Here is a 22,644-nt window from a genome sequence, read left to right as displayed (position 1 = left end):
CCTCCCCCCCTTGGTTTTCCCTTCTCCTTACCCTTGTTGGGTAAGATAGAATTCAAGATCCCAATGGATCTGGATGTTTTTCCCTCTCAGAGCTGATTTCCCTGAGATTGAGGTTTAAGTAAACCCCCCCCCCCTCTCTTCCTCTCCTTCTTATAGGAGTTTTCTTCCCCTCCCCTTCCCATGTGAATCTTTGTGTGAGAATGATTATTCTATTTGGTCTTTCTTTACCCCCTATTTATACATTACATTTTCCCCACATGTTAGTATACATAGGTTGATATAAATGTAGTCCTTATAGAAGAGAGTTTGAGTAAAAGAAGAAGATAACATTTTCCCCTTTCCTTAATATTTACCTTTTCAGGTATTCCTTGCTCTTTGATTTTCGGTATCAAACTTTCCACAGAGCTCTGGTCTTTTCTTTGCAAAAAGTTGGAAGTCTTCTATTTTGTTGAATGCCCATACTTTCCCTTGGAAGTATATAGTCAGTTTTGCTGGGTAGCTGATTCTTGGTTGGAGACCCAGCTCTCTTGCCTTTCTGAAGATCATGTTCCATGCCTTACGATCATTCAGAGTAGAACTTGCAAGGTCTTGTGTGACCCTGATTGGCATTCCTTTATATCTAAATTGTCTTTTTCTGGCTTCCTGTAGGATTTTTTCTTTTGTTTGATAGCTTTGGAATTTGGCAATTACATTCCTGGGAGTTGTCTTTTGGGGGTTTAGTGTAGAAGGTGTTCTGTGAGCTCTGTCAGTGGCTGTATTGCCCCCTTGTTCTAGAATCTCTGGGCAATTTTCTTTGATTATATCTTGTATCACCATGTCCAGTTTGGTGTTTATTTCTGGCTTTTCTGGGAGTCCAATTATTCTTAAATTATCCCTTCTCCCCCTATTTTCCAGATCTATCACCTTGTCGGTGAGATATTTTATGTTCTCTTCTAATTTCTTGGTATTTTGGCTTTGCTTTATTGATTCTTGCTCTTTTACACGATCGTTGTCTTCCAGCTGCCTGATTCTGGCCTTTAAAGCCTGGTTTTCTTTTACAGTTTGGTCAAACTGGTTTTGTAGATGCGTGAATTTCTTTTGCATTATTTCCAACTTTTCCTCCCAGAAGGCTTCCATCTTTTTGGTCATTTCTGATTCAAATTCTTCATAGGTTTGTGGAGAGTTTCCATTTCCTTTGGAAGGTTTTGGAGCATTTTCTTTTATATTATCTTCTGTCTGCTCTGTATTTTGTATTTTGGCTCCATAGAATGTGTCCAAAGTCGCCCCTTTCTTCTTATTTTTCTTGGTATTTTGGGGCTTCTGTGCTTCTGTGGAGTTTGCCATTTCTGAATGTGGAGGATTAGTTTTTCTTGTCTCTGTCTGGTGTTCAGAGGCAGTCCTGGGCAGATGGTTCTATGAGCTTTCCCTGGGTTAAACTGAATATGCCTCACTGGAACTGGAATGGAAGGGTCGGACCACGAGGCCACACTCTCCCCCCGGCTCGCTTTCCGGAAGTTGCCTTCAGAATCGCTGGCTGTGAGGCTGTTTCGTCAGCCTGCGGGGGATGTGCTGCAGCTTTCCCAAGCTCCGGGCAAGGACTTTCACTGAGACTTGGATAGCAGGATCCAGCCCTTGAGGCTGTCTTGCCCGCCCTGAGGGTTGCTGTTGTTTCGACCAGCTCTCTGCAGCGGAAGCCCCAGGCAGTAACTTTCACCGGGACTGTAGAAGGCCCTGAGGGTTCTGCTCTCTGAGCCGGCCGGGCTGCGGCTTCCGGGAGCCTTGGACTCTGCGCTCCTACCCCTGAGGTCCGAGTGATCTCGGGTTCTGGCTTTTAAGGGGAGCCGTACCTTTTGAACCGGGTCCAGGTCCAGGAGGAGGGTTCCCAGGGTCTGTGCTGTTGATCGTTTTGAATTTCGGCGCCTTAGGAGCTTATCGTTTGAGATTGGTCGGGAAGGGTTTTCCGGAGATCTGAGCTTTAGCTTTCTCTAAGCCGCCATCTTAACCGGAAGTCTTCTTGTTCATTCTTGGTAGTAAAATATTATGCAATATTAAGTTAGATTCTGCCTCTCCCCTCTGGGGAAAAGTCCTGTAACTTCTCTAAGCCTCAGTTTTCTCATGTGTGAACTGGATATCTTCTCTATCCACTCCATAGGCTTGTAAGGCTCAAAGGAAGAAATAACGAAAAAATGCATTCTAAGAAGGTCAGGAATTTCTTATTCCTAGAACTCAAGTGAAGTTTATAATCCAGTCCTTTTAATTTATAGATTAAAAAGCTGAGGCCAAGTGACAAAGAATGATCAGATGGTTTGCCCCAGATCATTGTCATAAGTAGTAGAACTATTCTTCTGTTTCTCAATCAGATAGTCTTTTTAGCCTTGCTTAATATGCTCCTGTCTCTCTTATCCCAGTTATGGACTCATTAAGAAGGTTTATATTTTTAGCTCAATTTACTTCTAATCCAGTTGATACAGTAGAGTTTTGGACTTTGAGCTAGAAAGACCCAAGTTTGAATTTTGTTTTAGACTTCTGCTAGTTGTGTGACCCTGGGAAAGTTGGTGAACCTCTTGGCCTCAGTTTCCTTAACTATAAAACTGGAATAAACATAGCACCTATCTCTTATGGTTGTTGTAAAGATCATATGTTACATGAAGAGTGTTTTGCAAAATTTAAAGCACTCTATAAGTACCTGCCAAATATTACTACTCCTACTACCACCACCACCACCACCACCACCACCACCACCACTACTACTACTACTATCACACTTTCCTTTATAAAAATATTTAATTGAGAATGAGCCACTATTGCCTCCCTTGACTGCTGCTGAAATGTGTCACAACTTAAAAATTCAGCTGTTTTAGGAGATTTCTATTCTCTAAAGGGATATTTAATGATATATTTTTAATTTCCTCAGCAGTGGGTACAGCTCATATGTGGTAGGGGGAAATAGCAGCAGTAAGCAAGCTGCCTTTATGTCTTACATATTCGAAAGAGAAGCAACTGTGTCTTGTTTTCTTTTTAAACTACAGTGTGCATTCCCAACCATCAGGCAGAAGGTAAGATATTACAAAATAGACTCCTTCACTCAAAATGGTTGGCAATTTAAGCAACTACCATGTGCGAGGTACTGGGTTAAGTTTTATTTAACCTTGTTTCAAGAAGTTTATCTTTTATAATCATTGGGAATGGCTAATTAACCCATCTTCCTTTTTATCACTAGAGTGATAAAAAGATAGAGTGATAGTTGTTGATATATATGGAAAAGTGCCTTAGAAGTCAAAAGTTAAGCTATAATTTAAATTTATAATTTCACAGATGAGGAAATTGGGGCTCAGTTAGCCTAAACAACTCATGCAACATCATACCTTTTCACTAGAACAAGCATTTGTTAACACTGGTGTCAGAGACAGGATTTAAGCCCAAGGATTCCAGACTCAAAGTCTACTTCTCTTTACAGTTTTTCATTCTGTGCAAAGACTCCTGTTGGCAAATCCATTCAACCCAGTCATCAGATATTTGCTGAGCATGTGTTATGTGCAATGCACTGTTCTGTGTGTTGAGGGGCATGAAAGGTGAATGGGGCATAGTTTTGTTCTAGAGGAGCTTAATATTACATTTGTGGTTGTAGTTGTTCAATTGTTTTCAGTCATATTGAACTCTTTATGATCCCAGTTGGAGTTTTCTTGGCAGAGATACTGGAGCACTTTGCCATTTTCTTTTCCAACATTTTATAGATGAAGAAACTGAGGCAAACAGGACTAAGAAATTTCCAGTTAATAATTGTCAGAGGCCAGATTTGAACTCAAGAAGACGAGTCTTCCTGACCCCAGACCTAATATTTTAGGTCCTCTCTAGCTCAAGATCAATGATACTATGATAGTCATTGTACCATAATAGTGATAAAGATGACAGCTGACAAGGAAGACAGTTGCACAGGTTGAGCAGGGGTAGATGGGCTGTACTCTACATTGTAGGAGGGAATACTCCTCCCCAAACCACAAGGTCTCAGAACCATTTGTGTGATAAAAGTTAGCATTTCTAGGTCATTTTCATATTTCCAAAGGGTTTTACCAACACTATTTCCTTGAGGGACCTATAGGCTCCGTGGAGTTAGAAGATGTGAGTGGCATGGTTGATAAAGCTTCAGAGTTGGAGTCCAGAATGCTTCAGAAACTTACTGGCTTTGTGACCATAGACAAATAACTCAACAACTTGGAGCTTCAATTTCCTCATCTCTTAAATCAAGGTGTGAGACTTGATGGTTTCTAAGATCCTTTCCAGATCTGAATCTATGATCGTGGGTCTGGTTCAATTTCTGCCTCCGTCATGAATTGCTGCTTGAGATACTTAAACTCTATGGGCCTCAACTTCCTCCTTTGTCAAGGTGAAGGGGTCTGATTTGCTGGCTCCTTTATGAGTCTACTTGGGGGAGACAGGCCATATAAACAGGTAACTAATACAAAGTAGGATGTAATTATTTTTTTTAAAGGCAACCACAGGTTAAAATAAAGGAAAAAAAATCATTAAAAACAGGTAAAAATAAAGTGCTAGGGAGAATTAGACTGAGATGTGGGAATCAGTCTTCAGCAGGGCTTTTCTGGTCACCAGAGCCCATATTGAGACCCTAGGATCCCACGTCCTGCTGCTTCTGAGGCGGTCCTCTGGCTTCCTATTTTAAACAGCTTGTTCTCTCTTCAGCAAGGCAGGAAGAACGGGGAGGGAAGTGCTTTGCCTCAGAATTAAGTGGGAGTCTGAAATCTGTTCCATCTCCTACTGCAGGCAAGAGAATTGCACACGTCACTGAGTAAGCCTGGTCCCACAGCTGGCCAAATGGTCAGCCTGCATTATAGGCAAAGTGCAGGATGAATGATTTCAGGAGGAAATAAGTGCAGGCGAGATGGATCCTGAGATCATGGCAGACAATAGAAGGAATATTCTGTGGCTGGAATGACTGCCTATGTACTGGAAGACAAACCCTCCCAGTGAATCCAGTCCTCGGCCATCTCTCATCAATGCATCAAAATAAAAAAGAAAAGATTTAAGACAGAGTGTTCTAAAGTGCCAGAGCTCTGCATCTATGCTTCGTGAAGAGCTCCCCTCTCCTGCTTCTTCAATGATGACTCCCTTGGATGCTTTTAGGAACAAACATTCCTTTGAAGTTTCTGTTTGAGATATCACAGTAAATAGAAAGTGGTACACCGTGGTTTGAGGGAGGCTGGGGAAGTGAGGGACAATTTTTCTCCTTGCTGAGAATTTATCATATTAAAGAAAGTCTGTTAGTTTTGCTTACTGTACAGATGAGTCAGCAGCAATGGAATGAATGTACAGGCTTGAGGACATGGTGATTATTGTCAGGGGTTTGAAAAAAATCAAAAATCTATTGCAGAAGCAGGGCAGAATCTTCTTTAGTTTCTACTGGACATATGTGCCGTCTGTGAGATATCAATGCCTAGGATTTTTGGAAGTCTTTCTCAATGAGCAGACGAGCGACTGAGTTTTCTGAGTCTGGGGAGCAAAATGTAATAAAGTTGCCCCTCTCAGGGTGTATGTAGAAACATGGTATAGATACTGCTCTGTCTAGACTAATATTCACAAATTCACAGGCAAGCGCATGTGATGTGATCTGAGGAGGTTCCAAGCAGCACAGATTATTAGATCTGCTCACAGCCTGTGATTCCACTATTACTGCTTAATTACTTTGTATATCGAACACTGTTCCCTTCCAAAATATCTTTTTAAAGCGCAAAAGCCTTCAAAAGGTGTTATATATACTCAATTGATAAGTATTTGTAAAAGAGGCTTTTAACCAGGCAGGGGTCTGAACTTTTTTCTTTAATTTTAATTTTTTGTTAACTGAATTTTAATAAAACTGGTTTCCCTGATAATCCTTAGTATTTATTCATGCATCTAAAAACCTTATTCTAAGAAGAGGTCGACAGGCTTTTCAAGAATGATAAAGGGGTTGATTCAAGACAAAAAAAGGTTAACAATTTCTGATTATCAAAAACTTGTTATGTGCCCAACACTATGCTGGGTACTGAGATACAAAGAAAGAAAAAAAATAATCCCTTTCATCAATGGTATTACATTTCACCAGGGAAAATAACTGGTAAGTTAGTACTTCTATGTATACATACATATATATACATACATACATATATAAAGTGGCACTTCTGTTGAACTTTGAAGGAAGTTGGGGATCTTAATAGGGAGCGGTATAAAGAGAGTGAATGTATTCAGGGAATGGAGTACTACCTCTGAATGGATGAAATCTTGTGTGTAAAGAAAAGCAGGGAGAGTAATTTGGCCAGAGTAGAGAGTACATGGGGGGTGGGGGGGGGTAACAGGGGCTATTATTATTATGGAGGTATGTTTGACTCTTCATGACTCCATGTGGAGTTTTCTTGGCAAAGACACAGGAGTGGTTTGCCATTTTCTTCTCCAGTGGAGGATCACATAGCTCGTGAGTGTCTGAGACCAGATCTGAATTCAAGTCTTCCTGACTCTAGGTCCAGGGCGCTCTCTACTAAGCTACCCAACTGCCTCCAAGGCAAGCAGACCTGGCTTCCTCAGGGTCACACAACGAAGGAGTATCTGAATCTGGTGAACTCAGATAGTCTTGACTCCAAACCCAGTACAACATGCACTGAGTCACCTCGCTGCCTCTGAATGTAATGTGGAATCATCTTCAAAAGATAAGCTGGAGTCATATTGTAAAGGGTTTCGAATGTCAAAAAGACCCAAAAAGAATTTATATCATATATTTTGGTTTTATTCTAGAGCATTAAGGAACTGCTGGAACTTTTTGAGCAGAAAATTGATATAGTCAGACCCATGCTTTTGAGGAGGGTGTTAGTTACTTAGCAGTGGAGAATGGATAAAACACAAGGCAGAAAGACCTATTAGATACATATTTCAGTTGTTCCTGCGAGGAGTGATAGGGGCTTGAACTATTGTAGTGGCCTTGTAAATGGAGAGGAAATTGATATGGTAGATGCTAGGGGCTGGCAATTGACTGAATGTGAGGGGCAAGATGAGGGGAAGTTAAGCATTAACTATATATACCTTAAGCCTTTTAATCAGCTTAAGCATGAGATAACCTTGGCAGCTTTCCCTGAAACAGGATTGAGACTGAGGAAGAACCTTGGGAGACTAAAGTTATGAGAAAAAAGAAAAGAGTAAAGGAGGAAGGAAGATGCCAAGGACAAACTACAAAGTTTTGCTTAGGGCTAGTTTTTTTGTTATGATAATTCAACAAACAAACTAAACAACAAAAATTCTTTCTCTAATACAAGGAGAGTACATGAATACAAAAGAGTTAAATTAGTATGGAAGAAGGTTGCAGCCCAATGTGAACTCTCGGAATAGAATTGCCTTAGTCCAGTGATAGTGAACCTATGGCACAAGTGCCAAAGATGGCACATAGAGTGGCATGAGGCCATCCTTCCCTGTCCCCAGCAGAGTTTGTTACTAGAAAGATAGAGGGGCTCAGTCAGAGCTGCTCTGCTCCCTTCCCCTTCTCCACCATGCCTAATGACATTTTTTCATATCACCCACCCCTCTGCCCAACAGCCCAGTGGGAGCACTTTCTTCCTCCCCTGTGTGGAGTAAAGGGGGGGGGCATGCCTAGTACTCTGTGAGTGGGAGGGGCAGAACATGCAGTATCTGGGAGGGAACAGACACAGCATTCAGTCTGGGGTCTGGGGTGGGAGTGGGGACTGGCACTTCATCTCTAAAAGGTTCATCATCACTGCCTTAGTCTTTCAACTACACATAGAAGTTGCTGCTTTTGGTCTCCTCATTCAAACTCTGGCCACTAACCTCTTGAAAGGTGCATATCCAGATTCAAATCAACCAGAATTTATTATATTCCTGCAATACAATATGCCAGGTAATGTGCTCTGGGAAAGGAATGTAAAGAAAGGCAAAACAAAACAAAACAAGAAAAGAAAAAATAGTCCCTATTCTTGTTATACTTCTGTTAACTTCCTCAGTCTAATGGAGGAGACAATATGGAAATAACTCTGTATAGACAAGATATATACAAGATAAATTGGGGGCTTGTCTCAATGGGAAAGTATCAAGATGATGTAGTGTAAGAGGCAGTAGGTTTACACTATACTAGTATAAGTGATTCAGTTGACAGAGAGTATCATGCCTGGAAATGGGAAGTCCCGTGTTTAAACCCCCAGTTCCCTAGTCCTTGCTTGTCTTCTTCCTTGGAGTCCATACTTCATATTGATTCTAAGACAGAAGGCAAGGGTTTTTAAAAATTAAATAGCATAAGGAAAGGCTCCTTGCAGAAAATGGAATTTAATTGAGATTTGAAGGAGCTGAAGGAAGCTAGGACATGGATATGAGGAGGGAAAGAGTTTCAGGCATGAGGAAGAGCCAAAGAAAGTACCAAGTCAGAAGATGGAATATTATGTTTGCTTGAACAGCAAGGAGGCACTCAGTGTTACTTGATCACAGAGCATGTAGAGAAGAGCAAATTATAAAAAAGATTAGAAATGGCTAAGTTATAAAGGACTTTAAAGCCCAGAGGAAAGCTATATGGCACAATGTCTGGAGTCTGAAAGACATGAGTTCAAATATGAACTCAGACATTTGCTATCTATGTGACTTGGACAAGCCATTTAACCTAATTTGCCTCAGTTTCTTTTTCTGTAAAATAAACTAGAGAAGAAAATGGCAAACTATTCCACTGTCTTTACCAAGAAAACTTCAAATGAGGTCACAGAGATATAACTGAAAAACAACTGAACAACAACATAAAACCAGAGGCAATTTTATATTTGATCTTGGAAGGAAAGGGAAGTCACTAAAGTAAATTGAATGGTATGGGGCAGGGGCAGCTGGGGATGTGTGACATGATCAGACCTGTACTTTCAGCAGATCAGTTTGTTAGCTGAATGGAGAACTTAGGAGGGGGAAGAGAGAGAAAGAAAGGAGAAGAACATTTAGCTTATTGCTACAGTGGTTCAGTTGTGAGGTGATGAGAATCTGCACTGGGGCAGAGGTGTTATAAAGGAGAGGAGTCAGCATGGGAAAGATATTAATTAAGGTGAAATTGATAGATTTTAGCAACAGATTAGAGATGGGGTGGGGTGAGGAGTGGAGGAGGAGTGAATGCGTTGAGAGCCCAGGAGACCTGGGAGGATGCTGGTACCAGTGACAGTAATAGGGGATGTTAGGTAGAGGGCAGAGTTTTTGAGGAAAATTACTTTGAATTTAGATATTGTTGAGATTGAGATATCTACATGACATCTAGTTTGAGATATATAATAAATAGGTGGAGATGGGAAAATTGAAGTCAGCATATAGGTTAGGACTGGCAAATAAATCTGCACAGAGATGATCAGTGAAACAATGACAGCTAGTGAGCCATTCAATGAAAAAGTATTGAGGGAAGATAGAAGAGAAGAGTTGGTGAAGAGCAGATCGCTGCATGGGACATGCATGGCTAGTGAGTGTGACATGATGCAGATCTAACAAAGTATAAAAGAGGGGTGGTCAAAGAGGTAAGAGAAGAACCAGGAGGGAGCAGTGCCATAAAAATGTGGAGAGGAGATTATCTTGGAGAAGATGATGATTAAGTGTTAATGGCTGCAGAGAAATTAAGGATGAGTCCTGAGAAGGAAAAAAAAAAATTAGATATGTCAGTTAAGATATCATTACTAATTTTGGAGAGAATGGTTCCAGTTGAATGATGAGGTCAGAAATTAAACCAAAGAATTAAGATAATGAAAGGGAAAATGGAGCCACCAATTGTGAATGACCTTGTCAAGGAGTTTGGCCACAAAAAGGAGAGATATAGGACAATAGCTAGCAAGGATGAATGAATCAAATGAGCTTTTCTGAGGATGAATGAGATCCAGGCACATTTTTAGGAAGTAGGGAAGCAGCCAGTAGATAAGGAAAAATTGAAAATTAGTGATAAAAGTGAGATAATTATACAAATTTCTGGAAAAGATGAGATGGAATGGGATAATTTGTTTCTGTAGAAGTTTTGCCTTCTCTGGAAGAGGGGCCACCTCTTCATGTGAAATGGGAGAAGAATGAAAGTGGCAGAAGACATTTTATTGATGAGAGATGAGGGGTAGGAGAGAAGAGGAAGCTGTAGAATATGAGATTGTACACTATTTATTTTAACTAATAAAAGAGATTGCTATGATTTGAAGAAGCAACTTGAATTATATGGGAGATGGAGTAGGAATTCCTAATTGGAAATATGGAAAGGGCCTTAGGGATGAAGAGAGGTGGAAAGAAAGAAAGGAAGGAAGAAAGGAAGGAAGGAAGGAAAAAAGAAAGAAGGAAAAAGAAGGAAGAAAAGAAGGAAGGAAGATAGGAAGGAAAATAGGAAGGAAGGAAGGAAGGAAGGAAGGAAGGAAGGAACGAACGAATGAACGAATGAACGAACGAACGAAAGAAAGATTCTCCATTTTGGAGAGAGGAATTGAATTAGAGAGAGTACAGATGAAAAGTTGATTTCCTAAGCCCCCTCCACAGACAGCTTTAGGCCATCTGGATCCACCCGGTGTTGCTCTGTGAAATGCCATTTAGTGGTTGCTCTTTGAATGTGCTTTTCATTCAAAGTACCATTTCCTTATTGTTTCTTTTCCTCTATTCCTTCCCCAGATGCTAGTTTTTCCTTCCAGAAATTACTTTATGTTTATTTTCTAGATGCCTTGTACTTATTTATATATGTATATGTTAATAGAATAGAAGTGATTTGAGGGTAAAGACTCTTTTGTCTTTATATCTCTAGTATTTGGGACAGAATCTGACACATTTAAATTTTTTTTAAGTTAAAAAATACTTCACTGGTATAGAGAACTTGGAACAAAGAGATGCTCTCTATGAATGTAGGCATGTCCCACCCTGCAACTTAAAAGTTTAGAGAATTCACTGGAAGGAGCAATATCGTTTGTGAGACAGAGGTATCAAATATACCACATGGACAACACTCCCAAAATAGATTAAAATATAACTGGGAAATATTTCCCAGAATAAACAAAATGCAATAAAATTTAGATAAGATTACATTTAAAAACTACATCAATGCATGGTCACTGTTTCTATCAAGTTTGAAACCATTGATGTAGAGGATAAATATTTTTAGAGTCAGAGACTTTGACATGTACAGGCTGAGCAAACCATTTAATTCTTAGTCCCTGATAGAGATGCTTAATAGATGATTGATGATTGATTGATTGAGTAGAAATTGTAATAGAGGAGAAGAAGATTCAACATGCTGGAAGAGCAACTCAAGCATCATAGATGAGTTTGCAGGAGCTCGAATTTCCTTTGGGGATGGAACTTCACAAATACAAAACAGATGCTCAAAGTCACTTGTATGTTTGTGTATGTTGACTGTGTTTGCACCATGAACTAGCTGCTTCCTAAATTCAGACTATTTGAGTCAATGCTATGTGGAGCATTTTGGGGTTTTCTTTCCAGAATTTTGTTTTTTCTTGGGGAGTTTTCTGTTAGAAATTTTGAGACACAGAAAAAGAGCACTCTGTATACAATCAACTTGGAGTTCCTTCCATTGCCTAGTGCAAACTTTTAAGAGTGTCACAGTATTTTAGAGCTGGTAGAGACCTTAACAATCAGTACATTTCTCTTAATTCAATGGCTTCTTAGGAAGTACCCCTCCTCTTCCTATTTTTGAAAACAAAAAATTTTAAGTTACTTTTGTTTGATGCTAGGAAGTTTCTAGGACTTCTTTAATTTCTTTCTTAAGTTGGGAAAGGAAAGTTGGATGGGCCCAACCATTCATGAGTCTGCCTAATGATGTGTAGTCACAAACTTTTTCTATCCTCTGTTGAAGATTTATTCAGGCTAATGTTTATATTAAGAATTTGTCATCCTTTCTGAAAGCTAATGGATCTGCCTATACTTAAATGGCTTTCTCTGGTGCATACAGGATGATTATTTATTTAATTTTTAGTAGGCAGTGATTAGGGCTGGTGTGCTGACTGTAGTGATTTTGGTGTCTTCTAACATCTTTGCTTCCTATACATGAAATAGAGCTTTACCCTCCTCCCACATATTGATAAAATAAATCAGTCTCTCAGATGCTGACCTTTCACTTATTGAAACCAAAAATATAATTCCTAGGATACATATTTTTCAGTTTTCAGGAGAGTCTTAGAGAAAGGAGATATGGAGGATTCCTATATAATTTGAAAGGTTATTTTAACTGATTAAGCACTGTAAGATAAATTAGATTTCTTCAAAAGATATTATAGGGAAAAAGAAAATTGGCAAATTAAAAAAAAATACTATTGCCTCAATAGGTCATTTTCCATCTCTTAATCTTCAAAAGGTAGTTATAATCAATGCAAATTTTGAAAAAAATTATAAAAATCATAAAATTATTAAAAAATTTATAACTTTCCATAAAGTTGCACTTTTAGATAGTTTGTGCAAGTTTTATTTTTCTCCTTTTGACTTAAGATAGAGACAGTGCAGTTTAGTGGATAGGGAGGTGTTCTAAGGTTCAGGAAGACAAATTCATGTCCTTGCCTTGACCCAGTGGAAATAACTTTACTTTTTGAATATTCTAAGCAACTCTCTATCTAGATGTTGTAATTTCTAGAGTGCTAGACTTGAAATCAGAAAAACCTGAGTTCACATATTGTTTCAGAAAATTACTTCAACTCTCCTTGCCTCAGTTTACTCATCTTTAAAATGAAGAGTCTGGACTTGCTGGCCTTTGAAGTTCCTCTCAACTTTCACATGCCATGATCCTATAAATAACTGAGAAATTATTTTGCATTCAAAAAAGCTTCATAGATGTGGGGGACACACGTGACTCATAGCACCCCTGAGTGTGGCCAAACAGTAGTTCCTACCTGATTTTAATGTGTTGACATATCAATAAATAAATATATAGGCATGTTCAGTTTTCAAAGTCAATCTGTGGCCCACAGGGATCCTTATATATGGTTTAGTGGCCCTCATTTCTATCTAAGTTTGACACCGCTGCCCTATGCTGATGGTCCAGGTAATAAATAAGGAAGACAGTACTAATACATCAAGGTGAATGCTTTCTGCTCATTCAGATAAAACCACTGCACTTAATGAATGTGGCACCAAGGACACCCACAAAATGTCTTCCTTCAAAATAGTAACTGATTTGGGCCAGCCAATGCAGGAATTTTATATGCAAGTATCCAAATTCAGATGCTCACAGTTGTGCAAATGAGGAATAGTAAGTGCCGAATGGAAAGGAAAGTGTGGCCCTATATCCAATGAAGCCCAGCAGCTCTCCGAAAAGAGAAAACCCAGCCTCCTCCACTTCATTTTTTGTTCAGCCTCATGTCAGACCTTCTGGCATCTGCCTATACATCATGTCAGGGAGTAAGCAATAAGGGCCAATCACTGACCATATTTGGAGCCCTTATTCTTGTCATTTTGGAGGACATCTAAGAGCATTCGAAGACTCTGCTCCTTGACCTCAAGAAACTTTGGAATTTTTAAGAAGATTATTGATAGAATTTATGAGCCTTGGAGGTGATCTTAAGATTTGGTGGATAGAGAGCCAGACCTAGAGATGGGAGGTCCTGGGTTCTTTCTGGCTTCAGACACTTCCTAATTGTGTGACCCTGGGAAAATCACTTAACCTTAATTGACTAGCCCTTATCTCTCTTTTGCCTTGGAACCAATACTCAGTATTAATTTTAAGAGAGAAGGCAAGGTTTTTTTTTTTTTAAGAAGTTATCTGATGATCCATCTCCACCTTGGATGGCCTCACATCTTACATGGGAGATAGATGATTGACTGTGTATAGCTTATATATATTTTTTAAAGTCTTAACATTTTTATATGTTTACTTTGTTCCAGTAATTTCCCTTTAAATCAGTGGATCAAACCATTTATTTATGTATTTTTTTCATATGTCATGGATTCCTTTGGTAGTTTGGTAAAATTCTGGACCCCTGATCAGAATCATGTTTTTTTTTTTAATATTTTATTTGATCATTTCCAAGCATTATTCATTAAAGACATAGATCATTTTCTTTTCCTCCCCCCTACCCCCCATAGCCGATGCGTAAATCCACTGGGCATTACATGTTTTCTTGATTTGAACCCATTGCTATGTTGATAATATTTGCATTAGAGTGTTCATTTAGAGTCTCTCCTCTGTCATGTCCCCTCAACGTCTGTATTCAGGCAGTTGCTTTTCCTCGGTGTTTCTACTCCCACAGTTTATCCTCTGCTTATGAATGGTGTTTTTTTCTCCTAGATCCCTGCAAATTGTTCAGGGACAGTACATGGCCACTAATGGAGAAGTCCATTATGTTCGATTATAACACAGTGTATTAATCTCTGTGTACAATGTTCTCCTGGTTCTGCTCCTCTCACTCTGCATCACTTCCTGGAGGTTGTTCCAGTCTCCATGGAATTCCTCCACTTTATTATTCCTTTGAGCACAATAGTATTCCATCACCAACATATACCACAATTTGCTCAGCCATTCCCCAATTGATGGGCATCCCCTCGTTTTCCAGTTTTGGGCCACCACAAAGAGTGCAGCTATGAATATTTTTGTACAAGTCTTTTTGTCCATTATCTCTTTGGGGTACAGACCCAGCAGTGCTATGGCTGGGTCAAACGGTAGATATCCTTTTGTCGCCCTTTGGGCATAGTTCCAAATTGCCCTCCAGAATGGTTGGATCAGTTCACAACTCCACCAGCAATGAATTAATGTCCCTATTTTGCCACATCCCCTCCAGCATTCATTACTTTCCATAGCTGTCATGTTAGCCAATCTGCTAGGTGTGAGGTGATACCTCAGAGTTGTTTTTATTTGCATCTCTCTGATTATAAGAGATTTAGAACACTTCTTCATGTGCTTATTAATATTTTGATTTCTTTATCTGAGAACTGCCTATCCATTTCCCTTGCCCATTTATCAATTGGAGAATGGCTTGATTTTTTGTACAGTTGATTTAGCTCTTTATAAATTTGAGTAATTAAACCTTTGTCAGAGGTTTCTATGAAGATTTTTTCCCAGTTTGTTGTTTCCTTTCTGATTTTAGTTACATTGTTTTTGTTTGTGCAAAAGCTTTTTAATTTGATGTAGTCAAAATTATTTATTTTACATTTTGTGATTCTTTCTATGTCTTGCTTGGTTTTAAAGTCTTTCCCCTCCCAAAGGTCTGACATGTATACTATTCTGTGTTTACCCAATTTACTTATGGTTTCCTTCTTTATGTTTAAGTCACTCACCCATTTTGAATTTATCTTGGTGTAGTGTGTGAGGTGTTGATCTATTCCTAGTCTCTCCCACACTGTCTTCTAATTTTCCCAACAGTTTTTATCAAATAGTGGATTTTTGTCCCAAAAGCTGGGATCTTTGGGTTTATCGTATACTGTCTTGCTGAGGTCGCTTTCCCCCAGTCTATTCCACTGATCTTCCTTTCTGTTTCTTAGCCAGTACCAAATTGTTTTGATGACTGCTGCTTTGTAATATAGTTTAAGGTCAGGGACTGCAAGGCCCCCATCATATGTGGTTTTTTTTTTCATTATTTCCCTGGATATCCTTGATCTTTTGTTCTTCCAAATGAACTTTGTTATGGTGTTTTCTAAATCAGTGAAGAAGTATTTTGGTAGTTCAATGGGTATGGCACTAAATAGATAAATAAGTTTGGGCAGGGTGGTCATTTTTATTATATTGGCTCATCTTATCCATGAGCAGTTAATGTTTTTCCAATTGCTCAGGTCTAGTTTTAGTTGTGTGGAGAGTGTTTTGTAGTTGTGTTCATATAGTTCCTGTGTTTGTCTCGGGAGGTAGATTCCTACGTATTTTATTTTGTCTAAGGTGATTTTGAATGGGATTTGTCTTTCTAGTTCTTGCTGCTGAGCTGTGTTGGAGATATATAGAAAAGCTGATGATTTATGTGGGTTTATTTTGTATCCTGCAACTTTGCTAAAGTTGTTGATTATTTCAATTAGCTTTTTGGTTGAATCTCTAGGATTCTTTAAGTAAACCATCATGTCATCTGCAAAGAGGGATAACTTGGTCTCCTCCTTGCCTATTTTGATGCCTTCAATTTCTTTTTCTTCTCTAATTGCTACTGCTAGTGTTTCTAGTACAATGTCAAATAGTAGAGGTGATAATGGGCACCCTTGTTTCACTCCTGATCTTATTGGGAATGCTTCTAGTTTATCCCCATTGCAGATGATATTAGCTGATGGTTTTAGATATATACTGTTTATTATTTTTAGGAATGACCCTTCTATTCCTATGCTTTCTAGTGTTTTTAATAGGAATGGGTGTTGTATTTTATCAAAGGCTTTTTCTGCATCTATTGAGATAATCATGTGGTTCTTGCTAGTTTGCTTGTTGATGTGGTCAATTATGTGGATGGTTTTCCTAATGTTGAACCAGCCCTGCATCCCTGGTATGAATCCTACTTGATCATGGTGGATGACCCTTCTGATCACTTGCTGGAGTCTTTTTGCTAGTATCCTATTTAAGATTTTTGCATCTATATTCATTAGGGAGATTGGTCTATAGTTTTCTTTCTCTGTTTTTGACCTGCCTGGTTTTGGAATCAGTACCATGTTTGTGTCGTAAAAGGAGTTTGGTAGAACTCCCTCTTTGCTTATTATGTCAAATAGTTTGTATAGTATTGGGATTAACTGTTCTCTGAATGTTTGATAGAATTCACTGGTGAATCCATCAGGCCCTGGGGATTTTTCTTAGGAAGTTCTTTGATGGCTTGTTGGATTTCATTTTCTGATATGGGATTATTTAAGAATTCTATTTCCTCTTCTGTTAATCTAGGCAGTTTGTATTTTTGTATATATTCATCCATATCCCCTAAATTGGTGTATTTATTGCCATATAATTGGGCAAAGTAATTTCTAATGATTGCCTTAATTTCCTCTTCATCGGAGGTGCTGTCCCCCTTTTCATCTTTAATGCTGTTAATTTGCTTTTCTTCCTTCCTTTTTTTATTAGACTGACCAGTACTTTGTCTATTTTGTTTGTTTTTTCAAAGTACCAGCTTCTTGTCTTATTTATTAAATCAATAGTTCTATCACTTTCGATTTTATTAATTTCTCCCTTAATTTTTAGGATTTCTAGTTTGGTTTTCTGCTGGGGGTTTTTAATTTGATCGCTTTCGAGTTTTTTCATTTGCATTTCCAATTGATTGATCTCTGCTCTCCCTTGTTTGTTAATATAAGCATTCAGGGATATGAATTTACCTCTGATTACCGCTTTGGCTGCATCCCAAAAGGTTTGAAAGGATGTCTCACCATTGTCATTTTCCTCGATGAAATTATTAATTGTTTCTATGATTTCTTCTCTAACTAAACGATTTTGGAGTATCATATTGTTTAATTTCCAATTGGTTTTAGATTTGGTTTTCCATGTACCATTACTAATCATTATTTTTATTGCCTTGTGATCTGAGAAGGCTGCATTCATTATTTCTGCTTTTCTGCATTTGTGTACTATGTTTCTGTGACCTAATGTATGGTCAATTTTTGTGAATGTGCCATGTGGTGCTGAGAAGAAGGTGTATTCCTTTTTATCCCTATTTATTTTTCTCCATATGTCTATTAATTCTAATTTTTCTAAGATTTTATTCACTTCTTTACCTCTTTCTTATTTATTTTTTGATTTGATTTATCTAAATTTGATAATGGTTGGTTTAAGTCTCCCACTAGTATGGTTTTATTTGTCTATTTCTTCCTTCAATTCTCCTAGTTTCTCCATTAGAAATTTGGGTGCTATATTATTTGGTGCATACATGTTGATTAATGATATTTCCTCATTGTCTAAAGTCCCTTTTAACAAAATATAATTACCTTCCCCATCCCTTTTGATCAGGTCTATTTTTGTTTTGGCTTTATCAGATATCATGATTACCACTCCTGCCTTCTTTCTGTCAGTTGAGGCCCAGAAGGTCTTACTCCATCCTTTAATTCTGACCTTGTGGGTGTCAACCCGCCTCATGTGTGTTTCTTGAAGACAACATATGGTAGGGTTTTGGATTCTAATCCATTCTGCTATTCGTCTACGTTTTATGGGTGAGTTCATCCCATTCACGTTCAAAGTTATGATTGTCATTTGTGGACTCCCTGGCATTTTGATTGCCTTCCCTAATTCTAACCTTTTCTTCTTCAGCTCTACCTTTTAGTCCAGTGATTTACTTTGAATCAGTCCCCCTTGTCCCCTCCCTTGATGTTTTCCTTTTTAATCCCTCCCTTTTTCTTCCTTCCCCCTCCCCCCTCTCTTTCCCTCCCTTCTTGTTCTCCCTCTCCCCCTCCCCCCCCTTGGTTTTCCCTTCTCCTTACCCTTGTTGGGTAAGATAGAATTCAAGATCCCAATGGATCTGGATGTTTTTCCCTCTCAGAGTTGATTTCCCTGAGATTGAGGTTTAAGTAAAAAACCCCTCTCTTCCTCTCCTTCTTATAGGAGTTTTCTTCCCCTCCCCTTCCCATGTGAATCTTTGTGTGAGAAAGATTATTCTATTTGGTCTTTCTTTACCCCCTATTTATACATTACATTTTCCCCATATGTTAGTATACATAGATTGATAGAAATGTAGTCCTTATAGAAGAGAGTTTGAATAAAGGAAGAAGATAACATTTTTCTCCTTTCCTCTTTCCTTAATATTTACCTTTTCAGGTATTCCTTGCTCTTTGTTTTTTGGTTTCAAACTTTCCACCGAGCTCTGGTCTTTTCTTTGCAAAAAGTTGGAAATCTTCTCTTTTGTTGAATGCCCACACTTTCCCTTGGAAGTATATAGTCAGTTTTGCTGGGTAGCTGATTCTTGGTTGAAGACCCAGCTCTCTTGCCTTTCTGAAGATCATGTTCCATGCCTTACGATCATTCAGAGTAGAACTTGCAAGGTCTTGTGTGACCCTGATTGGCATTCCTTTATATCTAAATTGTCTTTTTCTGGCTTCCTGTAGGATTTTTTCTTTTGTTTGAGAGCTTTGGAATTTGGCAATTACATTCCTGAGAGTTGTCTTTTGGGGGTTTAGTGTAGAAGGTGTTCTGTGAGCTATGTCAGTGGCTGTATTACCCCCTTGTTCTAGAATCTTTGGGTAATTTTCCTTGATTATATCTTGTATCATGATGTCGAGTTTGGTGTTTATTTCTGGCTTTTCTGGAAGTCCAATTATTCTTAAATTATCTTTTCTCCCTCTATTCTCCAGATCTGTCACCTTTTTGGCGAGATATTTTATGTTCTCTTCTGATTTCTTGGTATTTTGGCTTTGCTTTATTAATTCTTGCTCTTTTACACAATCGTTGTCTTCCAGCTGCCTGATTCTGGCCTTTAAAGCCTGGTTTTCCTTTTCAGTTTGGTCACACCGGTTTTGTAGATGCGTGAATTTCTTTTGCATTATTTCCCACTTTTCCTCCCAGAAGGCTTCCTTCTTTTTGGTCATTTCTGATTCAAATTCTTCATGGGTTTGTGGAGAGTTTCCATTTCCTTTGGAAGGTTTCGGAGCATTTTCTTGTGTATCGTCTTCTATCTCCTCTGTATTTTGTATTTTGGCTCCGTAGAATGTGTCCAAATTTGCCCCTTTCTTCTTATTTTTCTTGGGATTGTGGGGCTTCTGTGCTTCTGTGGAGTTTGCCATCTCTGAACGGGGAGGATTAGCTTTTCTTATCTCTGTCTGGTGTTCAGAGGCTTTATTCCTGGGCAGATTGTCGGTTCTATGAGCTTTCCCTGGGTTAAACTGAGTATGCCTTAAAGCAATGACTTTCACTGGAACTGGAATGGAAGGGTCGGACCAGGGGGCCACACTCTCCCCCGGCTCTCTCTGTTTCCTTGCTGCTAAGGTGCCCCCTCGACTGGACTGGGTCTGGTTGCTTTCCGGAAGTTGCCTTCAGAATAGCTGGCCGTGAGGCTGTCTTGTCGGCCCTGAGGGTCACTGTTGTTTCAGAGGACCCTGCTCTCTGAGGGGGGAGGGGCTCCCGGCTTCCCGCTCCGAGGGCAGTGACTTTCACTGAGACTTGGATAGCAGGATCTAGCTGGTGAGGCTGTCTTGCCCGCCCTGAGGGTTGCTGTTGTTTCAGACGACCTGCTCTCTGAGGGGGGAGGGGCCGCAGCTTCCCGGAGCCTTGGACTCTGCGCTACTACCCCTTAGGTCCGAGTGATCTCGGGTTCTGGCTTTTGAGGGGGGCCATACCTTTTGATCCAGGTCCAGGTCCAGGAAGAAGATTCCCAGGGTCTGTGCTGTTGATCGTTTTGAATTTCGGCACCTTAGGAGCTTATAGTTTGAGATCGGTCGGGAAGGGTTTCCGGAGATCTGAACTTTAGCTTTCTCTAAGCCGCCATCTTGACCGGAAGTCCCCAGAATTATGTTTTTAAGAGCATAAGATACAAGACTACAAAGGAAACTTTATGATGAAATATATATTTTAAAACACTAAAAAACCCCAACAGGTTTCCAACCCCAGATTAAGAAACTCTCCTTGAAACCATCCCATCATTGAATCTTTCCTGTTACAAAGGAAAACATTTCATCAAAACCTACAGATAAAACAACTCTGTCCAGCAGTATGTATGACAGTCCACTTTGGAAACATTTGGGTCCTACCTTTCTTCTGAGAGGTCATTGAACTTAAAAGCACAGATCTGGGTCTGGAGGGGACTCCAGAGTCCACCTATTCCAAACCTTCACTTTATAGCTGAGAAAACTGAAGCCTGGGGAGTTAAGTAAGTTGCCTAATGTCACAGAATTAGTAAGTATCTGACATGGACTTTGGAACTCAACCCTCTGATTTCAGAGAGTGTTCTTTTCATTTTTCACAAGTTCTCCAAGACTAAGTTCATTCATTGCAATCCATTTGGTGGCAGCTTGGTTGCCAAGTGGATAGAGCCCTGGCCTTTGAATCCGGAAGTCCTGAGTTTGAATACTGCTTCAGATAATAGCTATGTGGCCCTGATAAACTCACTTAAACCTTTCTCAGCTCATTTCCTCTTCTATAGAAAGGGAATATCCCAGAGCTGTTGTGGTCGTTGAAGGAGGAGATTTTATATCTATCTATCTATCTATCTATCTATCTATCTATCTATCTATCTATCTATCTATATGGAGTTGGCTAGCAATAAAGTTTTATCTAAAAGTTGTTGTTGCTGTTATTCTCTCATTTCTGTTGCTTCTGACTCTCAGTGATCCCATTTGGGGTTTACTTGGCACAAATACAAGAGTGATTTTGCTATTGCCTTCTCTACCTCACTTGACAGATAAAGAAATCGAGGTAAAAACTGCCTAGGGTCATACATCCAGTAATTGTCTGAGGTCAGATCTGCACTCAGGAGAATGAGTCTTCCTGACTCCAGATATGGCACTCTATCCACTGAGCTACCTAGCTGCCTCTATCTAAAAGTTAGCTATTATTATTATTATCTTTTTTCCCCCTGTTCTACTTTCTTCAGATTGTTTCAGTTCCTAGGAGCATAGATTTAGAGGCGAAAGATACTGTGAAGATACCTTTCCTTTAGCCTGCCTGTCAACAGAAATTGTATATAGGAAATTACAAAGGTCTTTGTCAGTAAGAGAGTGCTATACACCCATCCTCACCTCCACCCCCATTTTGAAGTTGAGGAAACTGAGGCAAAGGGAGGTTGGATGGTTTGCCCAGGGCCATATAACCTGTAAGTGTTTTGAGTGGGATTTGAACCAAAATTCCTATGACTCTTAAATGCAAGTATGTTGAAGTCTTTTGCCGTTTCTCTGAGTTTTTCATATTTGTAATTTCTGGTAGAACAAAGAATTTATCATTACATTCATATGCCTTAATTAACTGACTTGTTTCCCAATGAATGGGCAGTCCCTTTATCTCCAGATGTTTGTTTCTTTATTTGATATGGCATATTTTTTGCCTTCACTTATATTTTGTTGTTTTATTCCACTAATCTAGGATCCGATGTCCACCTTCTTCCAGTTTGGAGCTTCCATCCAGCAGCAAGCCACTATCATGATGAAAATCATGCAGGATTATGACTGGCATGTCTTCTCTGTGGTGACTACCACCTTTCCTGGCTACCGGGACTTCATAAGCTTCATCAAGACCACGGTAGACAATAGCTTCGTTGGCTGGGACATGCAGAATGTGATCACCCTGGATACTTCCTTTGGGGATGCCAAGACCCAAATTCAGCTAAAGAAAATCCATTCCTCTGTCATCCTGCTTTATTGCTCCAAGGATGAAGCAGTTCTGATTCTGAGTGAGGCCCGCTCTCTGGGCCTGACAGGCTATGATTTCTTCTGGATTGTTCCAAATCTGGTTTCTGGCAACACAGAACTCATCCCCAAAGAGTTTCCTTCAGGCCTCATTTCAGTCTCCTACGATGACTGGGACTACAGTTTGGAGGAGAGAGTGAGAGATGGGCTAGGGATTATCACCACTGCTGCCTCCTCTATGTTGGAAAAGTATTCATTCATTCCTGAAGCCAAGACCAGCTGCTATGGACAGGTAGAGAAACCTGAGCTCCCACTGCATACCCTCCACAAGTAAGATGCTTTTTTCTTTCCTAATGTGGATGGGTTTGGTTTAGAATATTTTTGTTTTTTTCTCAGAGGTTATTTTGAAGCAATAAAATCCTTTTTAGGCATTTTCTTTTTGGCAGGTGGAGTAGGTAGGGAGAGAAGTGATGTAGATATATTATTTAATCTACT

The 22,644-nt window shown here is 39.4% G+C and overlaps 1 protein-coding gene across 1 annotated transcript in view; it reads left to right on the top strand.

The window, feature by feature from the left end:
• Window positions 1-22,644, top strand: part of GRIN2A (glutamate ionotropic receptor NMDA type subunit 2A) — a 522,909-nt gene that overhangs the window by 290,534 nt on the left and 209,731 nt on the right. Inside the window, exon 4 of the mRNA XM_007498665.3 lies at window positions 21,887-22,479. Coding sequence (XP_007498727.2) covers window positions 21,887-22,479 — 593 coding nt within the window. The remainder of the gene's footprint in view (window positions 1-21,886; window positions 22,480-22,644) is intronic.

Source organism: Monodelphis domestica, chromosome 7 (assembly GCF_027887165.1).
Source record: "Monodelphis domestica isolate mMonDom1 chromosome 7, mMonDom1.pri, whole genome shotgun sequence".
Classification (NCBI taxonomy): Eukaryota; Metazoa; Chordata; class Mammalia; order Didelphimorphia; family Didelphidae; genus Monodelphis; species Monodelphis domestica.
The sequence above is the reverse complement of the archived record's forward strand: the minus strand, read 5'-3'. Positions and strand labels throughout refer to the sequence as shown.